The sequence below is a fragment of the Anas platyrhynchos genome, chromosome 7 (assembly GCF_047663525.1).
Source record: "Anas platyrhynchos isolate ZD024472 breed Pekin duck chromosome 7, IASCAAS_PekinDuck_T2T, whole genome shotgun sequence".
Lineage (NCBI taxonomy): Eukaryota > Metazoa > Chordata > Aves > Anseriformes > Anatidae > Anas > Anas platyrhynchos.
In genome coordinates this window covers 27,226,038-27,251,947 of record NC_092593.1, presented here as the reverse complement: position 1 = coordinate 27,251,947, position 25,910 = coordinate 27,226,038, and the positions used below count along the sequence as shown (strand labels likewise).

Below are 25,910 nucleotides of genomic sequence, written 5' to 3'. Positions count from 1 at the left end.
TCGCACGGTAGCTGGCTCCTAGCACAGAGCAAAAAGTCTTGGTTTGGCTTTTGGATTGACCTAATGCCAGATCGCTTTCCGTACAAAAGGAAAAGGTTTTGTTTCCCTCAGGAATGGGAATCTAAATGCGACCACAGCTCACGTTATCTTTTGTTTTCAGTTGTAGGTATTAAGTGTTTATCTAATCTCCTGTGGGAAAGCAGCTATTGCACGTTTCTCTCGTATTATGCTGAAGAAGCAGGATTTTTTTTTTAAGCAATCTGGGCAGATGCAAAGATTATCGCCACTTATGTGTGAAGACAGGTGCAGATGCAGGCTTGGATTGTGCAATGGGGAGAAAAAAGAAGTTGAGTTCAGCATAATAAGGAAGATTTAAACAGAGGTTGCTGTAAAAAGGGGCTGCTGTTGTGTGATTATGAAACCATAGCTTAGAAGTGTCCACCCACGCTGAACGAGTAATTGAACACAAAAAGTCACAAATGGGAGAACAGCAGGAGAAGGCTTTTCTTTAGCAGGGAAACTGCCTTAACTGCCGTTGAATTATTTTGATATGTGAATGGATATAGAGATATTTTCATTGCCAACAAAGAAGCTAGGGCAGAATTTAAGTTGCCTGGTGATATTTTGTTGCCTGGTTTAACACAGAACTTGGCAAAGCTCAAACTGATTAAAAAGGTGGGGGATACAACATTGAGGTACGTATAGCATAGTGTTTATGCCTCTTAAGGCTGACAGGATCTGTTAATCATTATTTACTCATTCTAGTTACATTTATTTTGTTGGACATAAATGAATAAGATGGTGGATTAGCTGAGGCATCTTAAAAGACATAAGACTGTGATACAAGCATATGTGGGGGGAATCAGTCACTTCAGTAACATGGAAATAATTTTTGATTTCAGTGATGGACAAGTGAAAGGCTAGAAATCCTGTGTGTAGGAGTGGAGATTTGTAAAAAGCAGTCATAAAATCTTGCAGATGCAGTATTTCTGTGGAGAAGATTTGCGTATGTGAAAGCTCAGGCACATGCCCAAATTACTTCTTGTCTGCAGAGTTGAGGTGTTTGAAGGTGTGTACTCCTGCTGTGGCTAAGACGCTTTGAAACAAGTTATCTCAGGCTAAAATAGATTACCTTTGTGATGGGTTTGCAGCAAGCTTTGTGAGTTAATGTGGATCACCAACCATCCCTTCATAACTTGTTGAAACAAAGTAAGCTCAGTTACCTGTCAGAGGTTTCAGTGTAGCTCAAGTTCTGACAAAGAGAAGGTTGAAGAGTCTGTCCCACAGTGCCGTGTATCTTGCCCTTGGAATGTTCCTGTGTATTTTTTGCAAGGTTAGACTGGAATATTCTATCTTTTGGACTATTGATCAAAGATACCGGACATCACAAGCCTAAATTCTGCCATTTCTTGCCTTCCAACTCTTTTTGTATTTATCGACTTGAGGTTGCAATTTGATTTGAGCTCAGGTAAGGTATTAAGAAAGATCCCTTTGTTCTTCTCTTCTCTATAGGAACAGCTAACCTCCTCCTCACACATGTGCTTGAACATTAAAGCAAGGCTGAGAAACTTCCTTTTGCCTTTTAAAAATTACTCTTTTTTGATCCAAGCATCCCACTTTTTTCCCTTTCCTGGTATCATCTATCAAGTTTGCATAAACTGTCCCACATAGCTTTCAGTGCTTTGCTGTTTACTTTTGCTTTTTGATATGCTTTATGATTTGATATGCTTTTCTGCTCCTGTTAGCCAAATGCATGTCAAGGTTATACCTCTGGAAAAAAAAATAAATTAAGAAAAAAGTAGCTTCTGACAATCAATAGATATTTTCCTAAAAATTAGCGTCTCAAATTTCTTCCAGCAGCATGCTTCAGCTAGTAAAGGGAGAATATAACAAATGAAAATCAAGGTTGATAAAACTATCAGGAAGGAAACTTGCCTAGATTTTTAGATTGTTGTATATCTGCTTTCCATTGTGATTTTAAAAGCCTAATTTATTCTTGAATTGTTGTTTTGGTAAAATTGTTCAGAGGATCTGAGCAAAAGGTTGAATGACTCAACAGCATTTGAGGGCTGGGCTTTGAAGAATGCAGAGAGTATTTCTGCCAAATGTCCACAGTTGTGCATTGCTAGACCTAGCCCGGACTGTAAAAAGTATGGCAAATTTTAAGATAGTCCAATAAATAACATGTATAGATTGTAGGGCACTTCAATTCTGAGTAGGCTTGGGAAAGGGGGATCTCTTCAACTCCGTAGTGGAAGGAGTGTTCCATAATACATGGCATAATATTGCAACCTTTAATTACTAAGAAGTGAAAAATTCAAGAAATTTTGATATCTTTAAAGAACCTGCTGCTGGCTACTGCTCAATATCAGATATCAGGCTAAACAGAGGAGTGATCTGATATTCTGTGGTATTTTATCTCTTTTGTAATCACTGGAATTATGTAGAAAGGAGTAATTCCTCTTAAGTGTAGAAAGCAAAAGTTCCCTAAATTTTAAACTAACAACTTTATCAGAGTTAGTGAGAAGAACTTCCCAAATATATGGGGTATTAGATTAACTCCTCATTTCTTGCACTAAAATTGCTCTGAATAACGTATTTTTGTACATATGTACTTTAGAGATTACAGAGATCTTGATTATAATAACGCTGAGCAACATTGTCTGGTATTTGTGCTCATTCCAGAGCCTATTATTGCTGTTACAGCTGCTGTTGCTGCTTGTTTGCTGGCAAATCATCCAGAAGGAACAGCTGATGAGACAGCTCAAAATGTGTCACTAAACAGTGAGGCTATAGAATTTATTAGAATTCAGCATTTTCAGAAAATTTCTGCATAATGGTCTGCTAATGTTCTTAATTATTATTTTTTTAATTTACTTTTCAAAATCATACCCTAACACTGCTCAATTGTTTTAAACACTTCCAATAGCTTAGCTTAACATGTTTATAGGACACTGTCCTAAAACAGGAATTCAGAAGAGAATTTCTGCTAAGAAATTAAAGCAGCAGTTGAGAGGTTAGTATGCATTACTCCTTACTGCATAACTCCAGTAAATTTTTTTTTACTGGACCCAAATAACCACGCTACCTAGGAGAACACGGGGAAAATGCTGTCTTGGTCTCCAGGCAGCCCCCTTGTGGAGCCAAATAAAATTAACTGGAGTTAAAGTAAAGGGGAAATTCTCACCTCCAGATCGCTTTCCCGTTTGTAACCTGAAAGAATTTTTTTTTTTTCAGAGAATGCATTGTTCATCGTAAAATGCTAAATAGTTTAGAATTGCATGCACAGTTATTTCTGCGTTCTGCTAATAGTTGTTCAGCCAGTTCATCCCTCAGAAATAACTGAGCCTTTGTTTTTAGAAATGTGACACAAAGAACAGGACTAGGTCAGGAAGTAGGTTGGGGGCCTCCACTGGTGACTGATCATGAATTGCAGGATATTCTTTCACCTTCACCTTGTGCATGGAATTATTTTTAGCTTCAGAAATAATAGTCCCTTAATGCCAAGGGACTGTGTTAATGGTCCCTACATTTTAATTTCTTAATTCTATTTTATTTTTGTTTTATATTTATTTTCAAAAATGACACAGTATCAAATTCCCTGATTGATATAGTCAGATCAGCCCGTGAGAACTGACAGCATTTTCAAGTATGGTTGTTCATTACCAAATTACTGTGAAATATACAGTAATTTTGGAAAGGTATATGCTAGAAATGCTGTGGAAAGTAGAAACGTGACTTCATTCCCCCACGCTGAAGGGAGCTATACAACTTGACAGCCTTCAGCTATGAAGGAAAGAGAAAGAACTGTAGGTTCTAGTATTAACCACAGCCAGATGAGGGGAGTGAAACACACTTAGAACAGAGTTATTCTCATCTGCGTGGCAAAATGTTTTGATTGGCATGTTTGAAACCATCCTCTTTTCTAATATAGGTATCGGCACAGACTTAATGCAGGTTTTGTAGGAGGAGCTAATGTGAGTTTCTTGAGATATTTTAAAAAAGAATGGTAGATGACTAACGGTAGGTGAATTCTAGCTCACCTCACTGTTTATCACAGTAGGAACTCCGAGGCATTTTCACAAAAGTAAATATTAATTCCCGTTATACAGGCAGGGAATAATGTATTTCCAATAGAGGTAATTTTCTCAAAGCTTCTTGGAGGTTTATTAATTCTCTTTTTCTAGAATGTTCAATTTTCAGACTCCCAGAAGTTGACTACTTGCCTTGCCTCCATTGAATGTTCTGAATTAAATGTTTATATCCATCAGTTTTAATGGATCTGTTCCAGTTTTAAATAGATGCAGATGAATGTAAGATGACCCTGAGTGTAAAATGCCTCTGCAGCTTCTTTGTCCATAGTGTAATTTATAGAGTCAAGGAATTGCAAATAGTATATCCTATTATGTTGAGTCAGTGGATGTTCTGCAGCCAATTTAAGATGGGGTCAAAATACATTCCCAAGATAGTTAAATGAGCGTTCTTTTCCCCTACATTGGCTGCTCTAAAAAAAATATATATTTTTTTTCTGTTCCCACAATAAACCACATAAAGACCTTTCTTACATCTGAGAGCAAGCAGACTCTCAACCTTGCTTTACCTCAGGAATAATTTGAAGAAAGATTTCTTTATCCTATTCAGGAGAAAAAAAAAAAAAAAAAAAAAAAAAATCAGGAAGTTAAATGAGGTAGAATAGAGAAGTTCTGTTTTCTTCCAAGGACAAAACATAGTTTTAGTCTAGCAACACTGATAAGCAAAGACAGCAGCCTTTGAAAGAAAGAGGTTTCTTTCTCTCTTATAGTCGGAAAATATAAAGATGGAAATTTTTGAACATGGAGAAAGAAAAAGACCTTTTGAACAAAAAGCTTTTTTTATATGGTTTGTGTTTCTTCAGCGTTTTGTATGCTATTACTGGAAACGTAGTAGTTCTTGGGATCAGAGTGTCTCTGTTTTCTGGTCCATCAATAAAAACAAAAATTTATTCCATGTTGTCTGACGGTCTATGTTTGTAATACTGAAGTAACTCGGGTTCAGTTTCTGTTTTGGACCCAAGCTATGCCTTTTGCCTGTTTTCCCATCTTGTGGGATGTGTGATGCACAGCAAGAAAATGTTCTTACAGCAAAGTATTCAGCCACTAGTGTCTGAGCCGTGTTGTACCAAACTCTGCTTTCTCATGGCAAGGCAGTGCTGGGTTCTTTTGTTCTTGAATGACAGACAGCAGAGCTGTAGGCTTCTAAACATTTTAAAAATTGTTCCTCTCTTCCTCAAATGATTTCAGTAGTATCTTCAGGAAACTGGAATATATTTTTCATTGTTGCAGAAGATCTGTGATATGCCCCCGGTTATAGCTGAAATTAATAAGCTTGAAAAGACAAGTAGCTACTTATATTGCCTTTACAGAAAATGTGGCAATTCTAGTCTCTATATTCCCATAAATTCTACTGTCAAGTTCATGCTAAGTGCTGAATTTGGTGCTCATAGTCTTCTTAAAAAATAATAATTGTGAATTAATAAGAAGTTAAAATTAACCTTTGTGCATCTTGATGCAGCTTAAGGAACTAGAATGGACAAATAAATGCTGGTTTTTTTAGATGCCTCATTGGTTGAATTGGTTTCCTGTGGTTACTTCCCTGAGCCAATTCTTAATTTATTAGAGATGATGCTAATTTTGCTTTCTCTGAAGGCAGTGGAAGAGTTAATATGGACTTCATACAGAAAACTGAGCTCTTAAATACCAAAGCATTTTTCAGAGCTTCTAATAATTTGCTTTACCTTTATCACAAGCAGCATGCTTATTGGAATTTATCAGCTCCCTTCTCATTAGAGAGGCTGAGGGCTGGGTAGGCTGTAGAAGCAAAACTACGCTTTCTCTCTGGGGAGTGATCAGAGGAGAGGGCAAATGCAGAGCAGTAAGCAGAGCTCGCATTGCTTCTCCCTGTCTCACATTCATTGCTATGGATAAATAACCTAAATACCCGAGGAGTCAAGGTCACCTGGCACCTTTCACAAAAGGCATTTACATCCACTAAGCAGAAAAACAATCTGACGAATGTAGCTGACTATTAAAAGCAACTTTTAAAAATACAAATGAATATGTGCTTAAACCACTGACCACAGACACTAAGAGCATGCATAGTTGATTGAGCTTGATTTGGACTTGATTAGCACTGGCTTTGCACTAGATTTCAGGAACCATCTTCCATTTGTTTGCAAGGAGCTACTGTCCAGTTTAAAGCCTTTGCATCTCCATGAATCCTAAGGAATGTCAATGGTTAGACAGTATTGTAGAGGGTAACCAGCAGGCTCCACAATTCCATATGTAGATGTGCCTTTTGGTTAAGATATTGAGTAGTAATGCTGCAAAGCAGCAACTTTACTTGATCACCCATGTGTGCTATATGGACACCCAGCCTGTTAGTATGTATTTTTCAGGGAGCTGTATTTAATTTTGTGCTGAAGCTCAGCTTTGCTGTGTGTTTTTGCAGGTGACAAGAACTCCTCTTCAGTTTTGCTGCTTGCATTTTTTTTTTTAGTGTTTCAGAGCAGTTCTGTCACAGCTAGCACAGTAGCTAGGAGCAACAGTCTAACTGCAGACTGGTGTACTTGTTATCCAGTCTAGTGCAGACTGATACTTGTTATCCTCTCCTCCCTATGAACCTGCTTATTTTCTACATTGTTATTCATCACGACAAACTTCAACAATTTAGCTGTGAGTTGTTAATGGATGATTGCAGTACATGAAATTAAATTTCCTCCTAGGTGAGAGTCATGTCTGTTGTGTGTCTCACCAGGATATAATCCCATTAATAATACAATACCCATACAATCCCAAATTGAATTTTGGATTTGTGTTTTTAATCAAAAGACCTGTTATATAAAAGATGGATAACTGAACCTTCAGGACTTATATTTTAAATGGAAAATAAGACTTAAGTTCTTTGGAAGAATAGGTGTAGGCAGCTATACTGGTGTCTTGGATCTCGGGTAGATGGAGGTAGCTAAAATTCTGGTGTGGCTCAGGTTCATCTCTGTGCTTTGGGTTTTTTCTAACCTAGCCTGGTTTGGTTTTGGGCAGTTTTTGAGACATATGACTCAATCCATAAAGGATATAAATCCAGGGTGCCTTAGATGCATGACAGTGAACTCTGGCTTCCTTTCTAAGCATTTGTTTCCTAAGATCTCTGAGTAACTCTGTGGTTCCTGTTAATTTATGTAAGGTGAAAATGTGCAACTTGATTCATTCCTACAGTAGTACTGAAGATTGTGAAATACATAGTAAAACAACTATAGTTCACTTTGCCTTTTGTTTCTGTAATCTCAGTAGTTCTCTATTACTCTCTAGTTCTCTCTATAAGCTTTATTCTGAACTTATTCCAAACAGCATTCCTTTGTATGGAAGGAGACAGAACTTTGGCTAAAATGGAAAAAAAATGCTGTCAAGTTGGCTATTTACAGTCATCGAATAACAGTAACTTATCTTTAGTTGTCAATGACATATCAAAATGTTCACATTGCTGCACTCTGAAAATTCCATTAATGTCAACTATTATCAAAGTGGCAGATATAATCTCTTATTTTATTGTCACGTGAATACAAAATCTGGATAGCTATGGTCTAAAAGTTATGTAGAAAAACATTCCTATTTATTTTTACAAAGGGAGGAAAATGTGCAAGTATAAAAGCAAACTATGAGAAACAGGCTATTTCTAATAGTATTTTTTCAAGGTATCTTAATCATCAAAATATATGTTTTTCATTCACTTTGTAAATTACTATCTAATATTAATGATTTCATAGAATGAAACACTGTTCTTTGTGTTTGCAGGAGTTGCATGGAGTGCTGCTTCTACAGATCCTTCTCCAACTTGTATGTATATACATTTTATATGTATACACCCACATATAGTAATTCATTTCTACACTTGTGTGTTTTTACCAGACCAAAGTAACAGCTAAATGAATAATTTTGCCTTTGGCACATTTGTTGAATATCTTTTACACATTATGCATGAAAATATTCAAGTTTCTAAAATCTGCATAGAAAAAGGATACAGACCTTCCTAAATGAGCCAAACTTCTCTTCACCAGCTAGTTTGGTTTAAATGTGTCGTTGGAGAATGTTGTCATAGTTGCTGACTATGGGACATAGTGCACAGTTAAGCCACAAGTAAACATTACAGCTTTACCAAAAGGATAGGCGTGAATAATCATTAGTTTCACAGGAAGAGAGGAAATTACACTTTTCCTGATCCCAATTGTCAGGCAGTTAAAATCTGTCTTTCCAGAGTGGATTTTAATCCATGAGGTGTTAATTCAAAAAGTAATGACAAAGGAACAGGGAAGAATTAAAACAAACAAACAACTGTAAATAGCTGAATCCTCAAACGGTAAGTAGTTTCTTTCTTTCTTCTCTTGTTCAGTTTAATTGAAAGTGTGAAAAACTAAATATATTTTGTTAGACTTAATTTAGAAATTCGTGGTTGATATGACTTAATTGAATTAATGCAAATTGGGTTTAGTCATTGAGTATTCTTCAATGCTGGGATTATCTGCACATACTAATATGCATCTTGATAAAACCCAGTGGTGCTACAGTGGGAAATAATTATCGGAACTATCAGACAATTGTTTGTAATCCGGGTAAATTAAAGCTGGTTTTGTTAGTTGGTTTGTAATTTGTGCTTTAGTTTAATACTGGTATTTTTTTCTGAAGGCCATTCTCTGCTTTTGGTTTGTTTTATAGGGTTTAACAATAAAGAATCAGAAGTATTTTTAAAACTAGTTTGCTTTTCAATAAACCTAGTTTATTCACTGCTGGACAACCCAACATCTGTTATTTGTATGAAAATATTCTTCCTTGTTCTTTTTTAACCAGGTAGAAATTACTGTCTTTCTGCAAGTCCTACATGCATTGTATGTTGATGAATGCATGCCCCACTTCAGAACAACACTGGCATATTGTCACACTTACCCAAATGTATAGAGTTAAAACTCCTAAACCTCATTAAATAAAAATAAATAAAATACAATCAAGTAGAAAAAGGAGAAGACATAAAAGCAAATAAGGTGCATTTTTTTCATTAACTTTCTTCCAAGCTTATAACATTCAAAAATATCTGAAAAGATCACACTGGTAAAAAGATCCATGGTTAATGAGTTGCATGCAAGTATATATTAAACTATGTAATTTTGGATTTATCATTCCAGTTTTTACTATGTCTGAGCATTTCTACCCAGTAATTTTCACTTTTGTCTTACTGAAATAGTGCTGAGTGAGCCCTTGAATTAACTGCCTTACATTAACTGCATTTGGCAAAGTACCTGGAGACAGACTCATGTGCCATTACAAGCAAAATTTTCTGCACATCTGCAGTTAAATAGTGCCTACGTTTACCCTATCCCAATATTTACCAGAGAGAGAGAGAGAGAGCTACTATTAAACTGCTTTTAGTTTTCATCAAGTTTCACCTATCTGTTACCTAGAAAAAAGAGGAAATCTTTAAACAGAAAGAAATAGACAAGTTAGGTGCCAAATCATGATGTCTTCAAGTAATTCTGTGCTCTTTCTTCAAGCAATCCTGTAGTCTGCCTCCTATGTTACATATTCACAGACATCATGTCCCCTTGTTGTCATTTCATCCTGGTCCAGGGACACTTGTGTCCCACTATAGCATAATCTCCGTCCTCTTTTCATTCATACTTTCTCCCTTCACATACAAGCTATCAGCATTTTAAGTTATATTGGTGGGACAGGAAGAGCTGGCATGGAGGAAAGACAAAGCAGGGTAGTTTTGCTGGAAGGAGTGAATGGTATGATGAGTGTAGTAACATCAGAATCAGGTGAAGCTATGGTATGTACATACTAGTTGAATAATATTCCCATTTTACTGACTGAGAAACTAAGGTTCATGGGGATCATGAGGCCTGACCACAAACACTCAGTAGGCTCTTGACAGAACTGGGATTCAAGCCAAGTCTCCTAAAATGCAGTTTAAATGTCTGACCACAGAGTTGCACTGACTGATGGGCAAGGGGACTTCGGCTGGTGGTTTGAGAAGCCCACTTCTCTCTTACATACAAAAGGAGATGAAGCTACTGATCATAAATACATAAATGAACGTATCTCACCATGCACTTACAAAGCGATACTTTTGGTGTAGCTTTTTCAGTATCTATCTGCTCATTCAACATTATTTTCTATAAACCAGAGTTGTCAGAAACAGAGAAATACTGTTCAGCTTCTTCTCTGCATAACAAAAAGCAGCCTGCAACTGTAAAGTCCATTTCCATTCATCAGCCACCACATCTGTTGCTTGCGTGGACATTGGCCAAAATGATTCATTCACGTCTAACATTTATTTTGGTGAAATAGTGGGATTATACAGAAGGGCAATATTTCAAAACTGGGTTTAGGAAACCAAGGGAAGTTGGAAACAACTTCCTCACAGCTGAAAACAAACACGTCATTATGTCATTCTGCAGCTTTATTAGAAGGAAGGCAGTAGCTAAGTGAAGCAGCTGGAATCACACTGAAGTCACTCTGAACTCTACGGATCACTTCATTCTTCCTTCTGCTACAGAGCACATATCTCTGAATTAGTGTGCTTCCTTCTGAAGAATAAAGAAGGTAGGCTGATCTTTCTGTTAATGTTTTAAATCTTTCTCTCACTTTGTTCTGAATAATGTGTGACAAAACAACACTTGCAGGCAAATTCTGTAAGGTAGTGTAGCATATGCCGGCAAAAAAAATTAAAATGAAGCACGTGATTCTCATTTGTTTCAAAGGTATTTTGAAGGAGCCCTGCAGCAAGAAACGATATGAAAGTATGTGTGAATTTAATTTTTAATAACTTTTGAATGTGTTTAAACAAAATTCAAGAAGCCTTTTATCCTGCCAGAGAATGCCAGCTGACCTTGGCTGAAGTATCTTCCCCTCACCGTGTTGGTTTTAATTCGTTTGCTCTGCTTAGTGGTAGTACATCTCCTACAGCTATCACAAATTGCAGTATTATTAAAAATAAGTACATTGGTTCTGATCTGAACAGTTTCTAGAACAGAAACTGGAAATCATTTCAATTTCAAGTAAAAAATTAACTAACAATCAGCAAATCTTGAATTATGAACAGTCTAATAAAAACATTATGAATAATTAGCCATGTAAAATTAAAAAAAGGTTCCTGTGATTGAGATGTAAGGTGTGTGTGTTTCCCTTAACCATCATGAAATAAGTAGGAGGTTGTGGTCACTGAGTCCACAGAATGGTGTTTGTAGGAAGCAATGAGTTTTGAAACCTTATTTATAGCAGTGTAATGAGATAGGGCTGGATTCTACCACGTATTAAGACTTAGTGATAACCATGTCATTATCCCCTGTAGCCTTTATAAATGCAATCTTGCAAAATGAAGCAATATTCCAGAATTATGTTTGTAGATTTACAGAAGATGTATACATTCTCTAAGAATTAAATCTTGTTCCAGCAGAATAAAATTGTATTATTGAATGATCTTACATTTAAATTTAAAAGTTTGTGATCTGTTCTTAGATACTATTTTTTATGAATAACTTTGCTATTCCAAACAGCAAGGAGCTAGTTTTGCAGAAGATTACAATCTGATGATTGCTTTTGTTATCAGCTTATTTATTCATTTCGTCTCAGGAATGTGCCAACAGTTCAGCTGTCTCTTTCTTTGTGGTGGCTGGTTGTCAGGCTAATTTTCACTCATTATTTCTGATAATGGCTTGATTTGCGTTCTTTCAGCCTGAAACTAGTAGTTTCATAACAGTGCAGGGCTCTGTTGTTGACGGCTTTGCAAAAGAGAATTGAGTGGGAGGAACAGTTCTCATGGCACGGTACCAGAAGGAACTGCTGAGGCTGGGGTGAGCAGTGACCAGGAGATATTTGCTTTTAGAAGAGAAGATACCATCATGCACAGAACAACTCTCCAGGAGAGACTGGTACTTTTACAATATGCTTGAAGTTCCTGAGACAAAAAGAAAAATTGTGTCCTCACAGTGTATGCTCTTCGTATCTTCAGTATGTTCCAGAGGTCGTGGGTTTAGGGCAGGACCAAAAAGCCTTGTATGAGCCCATGGCTGCTCTCTTCCAGAGAGATCATTTTTTCTGGCTTGTTGCAGGTCTTTTTTACCTGGCCCACAATTTTACTGTATTACAATTCTGTAGAGGAAATGAGCTGGCTTGCTTCAGATATGATACTGTTTCATTAGCGGGCTTAAAGGCAAGCTAACAAAACACAACACTACAAGTCAGGTTTCATTTCAGGGGTATCTGCAAGGATAAAATCCTGCTCTAACACTCAAGAATACCAGCACTCCAGGAGTCTCTAGTCCTCAAAAGAAACCTTAGTTCCCAAATAGTATGCAGCCTTCTCCTACCTCTGTTTACCAGCCAAGGTTCAGTGTCCTTCTGTCTGTTTTATCCATCTCTTTCCTACTTCTTCCCCAGATGTGATCACTCAATACATCAACATGACTACTAGGTCTTTCCTCAAAGTTATTTGTCAAAACCATTATTCTTCCCTCATCTCCCAGTATTTACCACTGTTGTTCTTTTTCTGACATCTCTTTACAAAAATCCAGGTCATTTTAGAGATGACTTAAACCCACACAGAGAAAATTAGTCATTCCTTCTCTTCTGTGGGATTCTTCTCTGGTTGTTTCCTTGGTCAAAGTAACGTTTCATCAGTTATCATCAGTTAGTTAGAGAAGAAAAGACTAGTATATTAATTTTTGTATTGTCTAACCCTAAAGCTATTGAGACTTGTAGATGCAATTTTAACATATTCACTGCTGTAGACCATCTAGAACCTAGCTTTACTTGTACAAGAATGGAAGCTAAACCAATTTGGGGCCCAAAGTTTCATCATCTGTTAACTTCTTTGGCTTTTTTTTTTTTTTTTTTTTTTTAGCTGTTTTTACCATTTTGGCAGGTTAGCCAATCAAAGGTGCATAGAAAACTTCTGGACACCACTTAGAGAGAAAGGAGGCATCATTGGGGGTTTCTTCAAGGTCTATACACAGGGAAGAAAAACATGCACAGTCTAATGGGAAGTGAATTAATATTTTTAATTTCACTTCTGGAATTCATGATTAGATCACAGAAATCACAGAATGGTTATCTGGGAGACAGGGGGCAATGCATTCCTGTCTCCATTAACCTCATTTGTTAATGGAGATATTTTTCTCTTTCTCTCTCTCTTTCTCTCTCTCTTTCTCTCTCTCTTTCTCTCTCTCTCTCTTTCTCTCTTTCTCTCTTTCTCTCTTTCTCTCTTTCTCTCTTTCTCTCTTTCTCTCTTTCTCTCTTTCTCTCTTTCTCTCTTTCTCTCTTTCTCTCTTTCTCTCTTTCTTTCCTACCCTAATATCTTTCTCCTGTCACTTTCTCACTTCTCAGAGAATATATTTAAAGACTGATAAGACACAGGTATGAAGAATCAGCACCTTTTCTCTTTATCCACAAAAGATATTTGCCTCTTCATTGTTCTGGCCAGGTCTAGAGTCTGCCTCAAACTCTACATTTGAATTTACTGTTTGGCTTTGGGCAAGATGCTTCTGTTCCTTTCTTGTTATTCTTGTGGCTGTTTATTCTCATGTAATTATAAACAACACAAGAATTCTCTCTCATTATGTGCTTACTGTGCCTAGACCCAGTGAAGCTTTGATCTTAAAGGGTAGAGCCTTTGGGTATTTTCCCAACTTAAAATACTTGCCTCTTTCAGCAAGTATGAGCCTGGCACAGCAAGTTTTGTTCACTTTTGAAGCCACCTAGGTGAGAGAGAGAGAGAAGATGCTGAGTAGTAAGCCCTGAAGCATCAATGTAACACCATTTTCTGCATTCCCATTTCTTCTTTCTGGTGATCTTTTAAAGAGATCAGATCATTCTAGGGAGACATTTCAGAAATATTAAGATCTGTTGTCCATTTAAGAAAACTGAGTAATGTGTTGGTGTCCTAAATTCTTACTGGAGGGCGTTGTACCATATCTGGTGGCATCAAATTCAACATGACATAGAAGTGATTTGAAAAGGTAATATGGGAAGCCTGTAAAACCGGTGTTTCCAAGCTCCTAAGTCATAGGCTCCATCTATGTTTATCACTGCTAGGGAGTGTTCCCTGTGCCCTATTTGGGGCACAGATAAAAATCCAGTCCTCCTGAAATTATTTTGATACGATTTTTTCAGTTTTGCAAGAATAGAGGCCATGCTTATTTTAGACTTCAGCTTGAAGTCAGTAAAAGAATTATCTTTGTATGAATATTAGAGGTATACTGATACAGATATAGACAACCCTTAGCCTCCTGGACACAGTGATTCTAGTATATTAACTATGAGGGCAAAATAAAGTATGTTATCTCATCAGTTGTGTTACTAATTTTTCCTGGGACTATCTCTTAATTCTTCTTGTTAAAAGGACTATAACTATAGTACATTGTAAGTTGTCTATCTGTTATTTGATAGAGGTTTTGTATCTTGCTAGAGAAGGTTATTTTTATTTTTCTGAAGAGACCTGTTGTCACCCTTCAGTAAGTTCAGAATGGCTGTTGTCTAGCATATATTTATTTGGCTTTATTCAGTCTGCTGAGACAACAGTTCATAGTCTGAACTTTTCACTTTATTCTCTGTTCTCATTTGCTATTTCCTGTTAGGAGGGAACCGTGATTAATGCATTTGTTTGCTGAAGGAATACAACCATTTAAAAAACATGCTCAGAATTGCATGATTATATAATGATCATAGGAAAGCTAATCAAAATATTCTTCTGTTCCAAACATATGCAACAGTTGCAAAGTAAAAGTTGCATATAAACTTTACATAAAAAAACAAACAAACAACAACGACAAAAAAAACCGTCATACTTGATTAGAAATGCAAATCCTTAGAAATCCAGTCACTGTGAAGCTGAGGCACCTCAAAAACTTAAAATGGCTGTCTCTGTTACTCTACATATGTAGTTATTATGGTGGCTTATAGCTAAAGAAAATACTGATGGCACTTGGGGAGGAATAGTATACATATAAAACTTCTCTGGAACAATATCTCATTGGTGTGCACATGCCGTGTACTGAGGATACAGCCAATACGGTATTTGGTGTCCCTGCTGGGCTTGGTCATCTGGGATGTGCTGAGTGGCTCTGAGCTATATTGTGGATTTGCAGAGTCAAATTAATGCATATGAGAGACAAATGGCAGAGATCCAGGTTCCTTTCCAAAGAAAAGGAGAAAGAAAGCCAACCAGAATCTGCAAGGGCTGCCCAGGTAGGTGCTGGCTCCCACCAGCACAGGGCAGGGCCTTCCTTCAGGAGGATGAAGGTTTCCCAGAAGTGGAGCTGTGGTTTCTCTACTTCATCATGAGTGAGGGAACAGTGTTATGTTTAAGAAAGGAGGATTGGACTGTGGTTCAGGAACTAGGCAGGGATTCTAGGTTTAGCACCTGGTTTGATCAGATACTTCCTGTAGGTCATTCTCAACCTTGTTTGTCTGTACCCCAGACCAACGATACTTCCATGTGAGTGCAGTTTCACTACAGCCTGTGAATGCTTAGGTGTTATGACTGGTTATGTAAATACTTAGTCAGTGCTGACATATAGGATATAAGACCATATTTTAAATCTCAGAGGGCACTGTTTCTCTAAACTTCTGGTTTTACTTTGTTATGGTCACATCATGGACTTGTAGAGATTACAGCAACCCCTTACGCTAGAAAGGTTACTAAGAGAGATATTTGTACTTTTAGTTGTATTAACAGAAAAAAAATGAGAGCAGGAGACAGTGCCAACAACATGGTTACCAGGTTCCTCCCCCTCCACAGTGGATATCCCAAGGACATCAGAGTTTCTGTTTTCCGTGGGGATGGAAATTCTTGGTGCTTGGGATCTGCATGAAAATAAATCACTTTTTACCAAATGCAGTTGCTCATTCTAGGCATTTATGAGTTACCTGATTGTGGAAATTGTAAGCTGCTCAATTGCCGCAGTTGTCTGGATGATTTGTTATATTCAGGCCAGACCCACAGTAGATATTTTTCCTATTACAGCAGCATGATTTAGATATGAAGTTGGGGTTTCCATTTGTTGTTTAACATTTCTGTGGCAGCAAAAATCCTGGTCTGAAATCATTGCTTTACCGGTATTAACTGTGTCTGCTCTGTGAGAGTTTGTTAATCCTGCTCTAACACTCACTTTGTCTGTGTAAAATGTTATGAGGCTATTATCTGGTCTGGTGACTTCAATACCACAGATGAAGTGGCGTGTTTTAACTAATAAGATCATGTTTAGCCTTGCTCAAAGACAATTTCTTTTGGCATACACTTTAGGAGATATCTAGCTAGCACATTGCATATGTGTTTCTAGCAGTGCTTCACTGAGAGACATAGCGGTGAATGATGGTTATTTGCATTCTTGTCTTGTCTGCTAGAACAAATACATCTATATTGTGTCTTGAAAAGGTTTCAAATCACATATCGTATCTATCATGATCTATTCTAGTTGCTGAATTCAGAACAGCTTACAAAGTTATTTTGTTACCCTACGCGTACTGACCATTAGAACAATTGAGCATTTCTGTGGAAGAGAAACATGCACTGAAACCTTGATTCTGCCTTTTTTTTTTTTTTTTTTTTTGTAAACTAGATTAAAATGCCAGTTTCCTAGTAGTTTTGTCTGCAGCGTTAGCTTTAGGCTTAATTATAGCATAGCTATGATTTAATTTAGCAGTATGGGTATACCAGGCGCTTCTTGCTATAAGAATGGGGACAAACAGTCATCTTGGTTTTGTGCTTCTGAGAGAGAAATACATACATAGGAGTCTGACAGTTTGCAATCTCATCAGTATTCCCTGTGAGTTTTAGGGTATTATGTGTTTGTAGAATACTTTCCAGAAATACATATATACTTCTATCAAGCTATCAAGCTTGATAGAATGAATGCATATATACTTCTATCAAGCTATCAAGCTCAGCCATCTATGTTTTGAACTTCACAGATAAACATGAAATTCACCCAGTAGTTTATGTTTTTGAAGCCACACATATTCAAAATTTAGCACCTTGAAAGTTCCACGGTTTTTGTGCTGAGGGCTCTTGAATGAATTCGATACCCAGATGAACCTTCTGAGACACAGCATGACACGCAGGCTTTGGGTGACCTTTTGGAAAGCGAGTTGTTCTCCAACATCTGACTTGTGCAAATGGCAAACGCTGAAGTGAGTCAATCAAACAAGCTTTCCTTTAGCCATAGATCATACATGTGGAATGTGATATGCTCAGAATTATTCATGAAGACGTTAAAAGGAGGGATTGTACATTATATGCCCTTTCTGAAACGAACTTTTGAGACAGCCAACTCCATGTTCCATAATTTTCCTATTAAATTTGGGTCCACCATTGTGACCTGTGAAATCAGTTTAGCTGCCCAAAGGCTCCAAGCACTGTTCATCACACTGAACAAATAGGTTTAGAGATTGCCACTCAAATATTTGTGTTAACTTTTAACTAACACGGACAACAAATAAGTTCTTCCTTTGGACCACTCTGTAAATGTCTAAAATAATAAGGGCCAAATGTGAGGTAGAGGCTGCATGGGCCACAGCCCAAACACGTGCCATAACCCTAACTTGCATGGTGCCCAGAGAACTTTGAACCCCCAGGAAGACTTTACATTGAGTGAGGTGAAAGGAAATTGCAACTGTTTTGTTTGTCTTCTCCTATTTTAGACTGAAAACCCATTCTAATTTCATTCCAAAGCCATTCCACTGACCTCAAGGCTGAGGCACAGAGAGGTCAAAAGACTTTCCCTGGTCAAACAGGATGCATGTGGCATAGCCAGGAATAGAGCCCATAGATAGCCCTGGTCCCATGTCAGAACTGCAAGGCCATTCTTACCGTAACAAAAGCTGTTCTGTTACAAGCAGTTTCAGTCATTTATCTGAGCTGTCATTATGGCTCAACCTTCTAAAATACTATAATTGTTGCAGAGAAAAACTCCAGGTACTTGCAATTAAAAAGCTGTGAATCTGGCAGTTGAAATCTGATTCTGCATTCCCACACTGAACTGCGGAGAAAGGCATTTTAGGTAGTAAAATCTCTTCCCAGCAGTACGATGACCTTATATTTTAGATATATTTATTAATAATATGTGTTTCTTTAGGCCATTCTGTCCGAGGATCTAAAAAGCACTAGCACTGAGCACCAGCCTGTGATATTCATAGAGTCATTGAATGGCTTGGGTTGGAAGGGACCTTATAGATCATCCCGTTCCACACCCCCTGCCATGGGCAGGGACACCACCAGGGCCTCATCCAACCTGGCCTTGAACACTTCCAGGGGTGGGGCAGGGATGTTTCTTACATATTCCTATGAAGTCGTTTAGTAATTAATTTCAATTTTATCGAAGAGGACAGGACATGAAACCTCCTAGTCAAACATTCTGAAACCTATTTACTTAAAATTAAACAACTGTATTCATAATTAAGCAACTGAGTCAAGGCAACTGAGGCTCAGTTTTCAGAGCTGCCTGTGACCTCAGCAAACAGGAAAAGACTCCAGTCAAAGGACAACTGCTAAGCATACATTTTACACAGACTGTGTATTTAAAAAGAAGACAGGATGAAGTCTAAACTTGGTTATATTCATACAAATGCAATACAACACTGTTCTGTAACCTGTAGCTGCCCCCAAGTACTACTGCCAGGCCTCTGACCACACTTTCCTGTTTATTGAAAAATATTTTCCTACCTTGGCCCCTTTTTACAACCCTGGACCATCAGGGACTGAGACAGTGAACTGCATCATCTCCCTTACACTTTCTAGCAGTAGGCCTGAAAGCCAAATGGGAACCGTTTGCAAAAAGTCTGTTTTCTCTGCTGGACCTCAGTTTGCAGACAGGTTCATCAAAGTGTCTTCCCAGCCTGGAAATAAGGACATTTGTCAAAGATCATGCAGGAAATAAGAAACAAAATAAGCAATATAATTAAATTTCTTCACTTTCAAGATCTGGACTTGAATTGCAAGACAATTTTGCCTCTAAATGTTTATTAATAAATGAGCTCATATTTGGGACTACGTGTAATACAAAGAAACGTCCTTGCTAAATGATGGCTAACAGCCCAGAAGAAAAGAAATCTATGTCCTTACTGCAGTAAACCAACATAGCTCCACTGAGTATCCCCTACGGCATAACTTTTTCATACCAGCGCCTAACGTGATGAATCTTGTTGTAGGAGTGCTTTGTGTATGTGTTAAATGTAGAAGTTTCTGGACTTTGCAAGTGTAATTGGCAATGTCTGCCGAGCCTTAGCCATAGAGCCTGGTCTCAGTATCTGTACCTTGGGAGCTATGCTATCCGATGTTTTCTTTCCCCTGCTATACATCATCTTTGAAATTCTAAATATTAAAGGAGCATTGTTGGATGGTAGGCAAGCAACTGTTATTGCCATTATTGTTAGCACTGTTAGGGGGAAAGAAGAGTTTTGGGGTTACACATATGTGGAGGAAATGCTTAAATACGAGTATTGTTACATTGTACTAGCTATTGAGAAACTTTGAAGCAAACCTGATTAGTGACTAGGATACAGGATGCTAATCAGCAAGAGACTGAAAAATTGCATCAATTTATTTAATTGCATAAATTCAGTTTGAAGGTATAATTTTGTGTGCAGGCAAAGACCCTTAAAAATCGGATTATTAATCTTAGCGTCCTCTGAGGCTGTCCAAATACAGTGTCGTTCCAGATGTTAATGGTACTGCTTCTTGTTTATACTATTTCTCAGAAGTTATGCTGTTTGAAAAAAATTACTCAGAAGGGTGGTACCAGTATTTGATGCAGAATCTATCCTCAAGGGGCAAGTAATTACATAAATGCAGGCTAGTAAACTTCATTTTATCAGGACAGCAAACCAAATAACATTCCTCCAGCCTGATGTAAATTGCAAAGGGCAAATGTTATCATAGCCTCTTGATAGAACAGACTGTATTGACTTTTATTACATTTTTTAAAGAGATATAAAATTACACAATTTTTGTATTTATTTTTAACCTTGTTCCTTTCATTTACAAATAAGAAATTTAATCCTACCAATGCGTGTGCACATATGTAGCTTATGTGAGTAATCCTTTCAAAGTAAGCAAACTACTTTTTTGGAGGAAAGTTATATACAGGAATACAAACTTGCAGATGTGCTTCTGCAGGCAGCACACTCCCAACATCCTGCTCCTGTTGTCCTTTAGCACACGAAAATTAATGGAATTACAGGAATGCAGAGCTGGGTTCCAAAAGTGCAGGCTGAAGCTCCGTTTCAGAACAGAGCTAGTGCTCAGAAATGTACCACTGAGCTTATCTATCGTACAGCCAATGGGTTGGTCACATCCTGCTCTCAGTGCAGCTGAGTCCAGTCAAACAACATAGCTTTAAATGAAAACAGAATTTAGCAGAATGTTTCTTTTGAGTACAGCAGATACTTTTGTCAGACTGTGGTCATCTGTGCTATTCTTTATCTATGCTGTAGATTGAATACAGAACTTCTAAGTGCTTTTTCCTGTTCAACCATTGTTTGATGTTTTCCTGTCTCTCTCTTTTTTTTTTTTTTTTTCTTCTTCTCTCTTCTTGATTTTACTGGTGGTTTGTATTTTCCTTTTTACCACTCCTTGCCCTCCTACACTCTTCTGCTTTGGTTTTAGAGGAAAATTCTTGTTTGAAAAATTGCATTGTAAGTTCCAGAAGCTTTGCAACAGAAGAAAACAGAGACTGTCTGTCTGTTTTTGTCTTAAATAAATCAATAAAATGCACAAACTAAACCCCACAACATATTTCCAGCTATAGCTCTTACAGGGTGTGTTATTCTCCTAAGAAACTTTTCTTTCATCGTAATGGAAGAGTACCACAGTTGTATGCATGGCCCTTAAATGCATTCCTTATGTTTCCTTCTGTATATCCTTTGCTATATTATAACTGGGCTGTGTCCCAAATAAGTCATCCTGAAGTCAGCAACACTGCTAGGTGACAAGAACAGCACCCAGCCTTAGGGAATCTAACACCTTGACTGAGTCTGAGAATCAGTGCTCTTTGATACAAAGACAGATACATGATAGACAGGAATAAACCTATGAACTTTCAGTTGCTGGAGAAAATGGTGTCTATATTATATTAACTGCTGTATGGGGATGGACATCAATTAAACCAAACCAAAACAAAACATTTTATTTCTGGCATTTTTCTGCCTGTGTAGATTCCTGGTGCTTCTCTAATTTCTGGCAAAGATACTGTCCATAAAACTTGTTTCAAACAGGATCAGAGCAGTAAAATACCAAAGCCAACTAGAAAAGTATACAAATCACACGCTTGCAGTAAAACTTTGCAGCTGGTCTCACAGAAATCTGCCAGTGATATTGTGGTCAGAGCCCTCTTAAGAAATGAATGCAAGGAAAACAGTTCCTGAAGACTTCAAGTGACACTTGTCTAGATTTGAGTATTTTTTGAAATGTCTGCAGCCAGGATATTCCACAAGCTTCGTACTAGCAGTTGACAGCTAAGGAGCAATAGGTACGTGAAAATGAACTCAAAGGAATTGCAAAGGAATTGTTATTATTTACAATGTAATAGGACAGTTCTCCTTTGATTGTTCCATTTCTTTTCTTCTCCAGAACGCAGCTGTGCAACATGACATTTGAAGATTTTGAGAACTACTCTTATTTCTATGACCTGCCTGAGGAAGAAGAATCACCCCAGTCCACCCTCAGCATTGCCCATATGATTTCCCTTTCCTTTTACAGTGTGGCATTTCTATTGGGAGTCCCAGGTAATGCCATTGTCATCTGGTTTATGGGCTTCAAGTGGGATAAATCGGTCTCTACACTCTGGTTCCTCAATCTGGCCATTGCAGATTTCATTTTTGTTCTCTTTTTGCCCCTTTATATCACGTACGTAGCAATGGGCTTCCACTGGCCTTTTGGGAAGTGGCTGTGTAAAATGAACTCATTCATTGCACTACTTAATATGTTTGCCAGTGTTTTCTTCCTGACATTCATCAGCCTGGACCGCTACATCCGCCTAGTCCACCCAGTTTTTTCCTACAAGTATCGGACTATAAGGAACACCCTCATTCTCAGTGGGATCATTTGGGTATCGGCTGCAGTTATTGGTGGCCCTGCCTTATACTTTAGAGACACAGCTACAGTTCTCAACAATGTCACCATTTGCTACAACAACTTCCACGTGCATGATAGAGAACTCATTATGCTGAGACATCACATTCTAATTTGGGTGAGGCTTGCATTTGGTTATCTCTTTCCTCTAGTGACCATGGTCATTTGCTACTCATTGCTGCTCGTTAAAGTGAAGAAGAGAACTGTCTTGACTTCGAGTAGGCTTTTCTGGACCATTATTGCTGTAGTTGTAGCTTTCTTTCTTTGCTGGACACCATATCACATATTCAGCATTGTGGAGCTTTCTGTTCACCATGATGAAAACTTGCACGACTTATTGCAGGATGGCATTCCCCTCTCCACTGGCCTTGCTTTCATCAATAGTTGCCTCAATCCAATCCTCTACGTTCTCATCAGCAAGAAGTTCCAGGCCCAGGTCAAGACAACAGTCTCTGAGGTGCTAAAATTGGCACTGTGGGAGGTGAGCCGCTCAGGAACTGTCAGCGAGCAGCTGTGGAGCTCAGAGAACACCCATGCACCTGTGCACTATTGCGAAACTGCTCAGTGACAGCTTGTCACCATCCGTCTCTGAAATAGCTGACAGATTTGGAGGTGTAGTTGACTTCACATCTGCCAGTCAGATGTGTGTCTTTGCAAATACAGTTTTAGATAAACAGCTGGCTTAACTGTGCTTGCTGCTTTCCTTTAAGTGTTTTTAAAGGACACATCATTTGGGCGTGGTGTGGTTGCAATGTGGACACCCTTAACTGAAAGTTGTCAGCGTAAGTGGAATTGCTTTAACTGGGTTTTTGATCAGGAACATTGTTGTAATCCTGTTGTTTTGTGGTTCTATAGCTTATTGATATTAAAATAACACACAAAAATATTCCCCTGATCCTCACTAATAGCACCTTTGATCTAGGCATCCTCCTCCAAGAGGTCATGGCCATACATTAGTGGCTTGTGAGTGTTCTGACTATCAAGTATTGTTTAAAGTAGGAACCACCTGGCTCCATCCCAGCCTAGTGAAGTTGTCAGTAGCTCCGCTCTGCAATCAGAGAAGTGTCCCAGGACAGAGAAGACTAACTTGCTGCCTTCTGTTATCAAGAGAAACATAGAAATAAAGTATTTTCTCCCATTGTTCTTTGCCTTATACTCAAAGCTATACCAGGAGGCTGCTGTTTCTGGTCCCTTATTCTTGTGCTCTTAATACTGGTTGGGTACAAAATACAGAGTAACTGTTTCATATAGGATTTTGGCTCATTTGAAATCTGCAATTAACAGAAATGGTTCCCAAAGAATTTGAGATGTCCATATCACAAATTGTTTTTCTACGTTTAAGCTTTCAGGTTTAGAGAGGTTTACAATTATTAGTTGCTCTCTACTTGTCTTGCAAAGAAAGTTTAAGAAGTTGTATTTTGAGCATTTTGAACAGTTGAACATTTTGTCTTAATGCTAATCTTCTAAAAAAAAAAAATCAGTGAATTGAATTCAGTGACGTTAAGTGAATTCAACAATATTATTTGACAAGTCTGTAATCTGTCCATTCCTGTAAGAAACAGGCAGCAGTCCCAGTTGTATTATATTCTGTTTGAACCTGTTGCCTGCTGTAGAATCACACATGCACCAATGCAAATATACATGCTGAGTGAACCAATTTCTGAGGCAATACCACTTAACTAAGGAGCTGTACATGGATAAAACTCTGCTAAAAGTAAAAGCATAAAGCTTTAGGTAAATGCAAACTAGTTTTTCCTTTGTTACTGACCTAAGTATCTAGAGTAAAACTGCCTTTCAGATAATCTACATGCCAACACTCGTAAGTAGCATTCATACTTTAAATTAGGTCTTATATGCGTATATATTTTATACAAAAGCATATATATGTGCATGGATGAGCACATCCAGAATTGGTCGCTGTACAAATAGAAACTGTCTGATTGTGGTCTGTAACTGTTTCTTTGGGCTCTGGTCTGAATTTGGAAGAATGAGGCAGGATCAGTGGAATTTCGATGTGTTTAACTTTGGGCTGGAAAGTTGGTAAGCAGCATTCTTCCCTGAGTCATTTGCTGCCTGGTACAGTGACTCAATGTTTTGATACCATGCAGCTAAATGTGCCTACATCAACTGCTTGCAGTTTTTCTTCACATATTCCGACATCTTTCTAAGAATGATGTGTTAGCACTCCTTTCCTGACTGTACTCCAAGTGGAGTAATAAAATTGTTGTTTCCAAAGAACGTGTTCATTACTTCTCTCAGCAGCAATTTGCAGTGACTGTCCACTCTTAGAACAGCACCTTCCCAACAGTTCTAGAAAATGAAATCAAACCCTGACCTTTTCTACTGAAGGAATTAAAGTTTATTTCAGATTTCTTCTTGCATGTCAGCCACATGAGCACAGATACCAAGATATACAGAGAAAAGCTTGATTTTCAAATGGGAATACAGTCAGAAAATGTTTCGCAATGCTGTGCTAGGACCAGCTCCTTGGATAAAAACTACAGTGACAAGATTAACCACCACTGTGAGCAAAAGCCTCCCCTAGAGTAGGCAGATACAGAACAGAATTGAATAAAGCCAAGGTCACCCCCATCTATAGGAAATAAATGGATTAACATCTTTGCAGTGTAAATACTACCTCATTCACACCAAGATCAGTTACAGAATTTTATCTCCAAAATAATTTCTGCAAGAGTAATGGAAGATACCTAAACAAAACAGATAGCTGTCTAGGTTTCTGCTTACGAAGAAAAAACAAAAATACCAATCATTCTCCTGTGGTGCTTGTCTGAGGAATGCTCATTCAAAACTCTGCAATGGGGAAAAAAAGTCAAAGGAAGGAGAACTATCCAATCATGCTGCAAGATACTGCAGGGAAAAAAATTAGTAATAGATCCATAACCAGTCAAGTCATTCAGGAATAATGCATTCTATTTTGTAACTGGGGAGACCATGTTCTCAAGCTTTTCGTTGTTCCTATGCAGCAAGTTTCCTTCTGCTTTCAGAAAAAAAGGAATAAATCACAAACAAATGCCCACCAACTGGAGTTTGCACATGCACACTAAGCACGCATGCAGGATTCCAGTGTAGGTCAGATGGACAGCTTGCAACACTGTTTTAGCAAAAATAGTCTATAAATCAAACCACAATCCACCTGCAGTAGCTATTGCATGTAACTACCGTACCCCCTTAATCCTCCCTCAAGCACATCGTGGGGTTGGACAGCCAGAGCTTTCGAGAGCCCTTCTGGAAGGGACGCGCTGCCCCCTAGTCGCCAGTAAGTTAATAGCACCTTCCGCGGATCACAGCCCTGCTCCTCAGGCTCACCAAGTGCTTGTCTGCAATGTGCGAGGTGCAGATGCACCAGGTCCTTGGAATATGAAAACAGGAAGTTATCACCATTTTATCAACACTATTATTTTCTGTACTAATTAAGAAGCCCTGAAAACGATGCTAAAATTAAAATAATTGTTTTTTTTTTTTTTAAATACTTAGAGGAAAGAAGTCTGAAGTCACACAACAGATGGTGGAAAGTCACTGTGGCGGTCTCAGTTCAGATAAACAATCTATTTTCAATTTCACATCACCATCAGTGCATTGAAGTCTTCCATTTCCTTCAACTTGTCTCCATTCCCTTAGTGAAAGCTAAATTTTAGCTTTTTAGAAAAAAGACCCACCATACAATTATTTGCTTATTCACCAACATTTTGAAACAAAATTTATACTCCTGTTTAAAATGCTAAATAAAAGTTAAGTCTAGA

General features: G+C 37.9%; 1 protein-coding gene across 9 annotated transcripts; it reads left to right on the top strand.

Annotated features, from left to right (window-relative positions):
• Window positions 1-22: 22 nt before the first annotated feature.
• On the top strand, window positions 23-25,910 carry CMKLR2 (chemerin chemokine-like receptor 2). 9 transcript variants are annotated; one of them, XM_038182569.2, is made up of 6 exons: window positions 163-1,468; window positions 7,827-7,868; window positions 8,287-8,388; window positions 8,877-9,067; window positions 10,484-10,628; window positions 21,649-25,910. In XM_038182569.2, exon 6 carries the CDS (start codon window positions 21,665-21,667, stop codon window positions 22,715-22,717), a length of 1,053 nt encoding a protein of 350 aa, XP_038038497.1. In that variant the 5' UTR covers window positions 163-1,468; window positions 7,827-7,868; window positions 8,287-8,388; window positions 8,877-9,067; window positions 10,484-10,628; window positions 21,649-21,664; the 3' UTR covers window positions 22,718-25,910. The 9 variants fall into 9 exon arrangements, with proteins under 9 accessions (XP_071897179.1, XP_071897178.1, XP_071897181.1 ...); XM_005016844.5 differs by lacking the exons at window positions 163-1,468; window positions 8,877-9,067 and adding an exon at window positions 67-162; XM_072041081.1 differs by lacking the exon at window positions 8,877-9,067.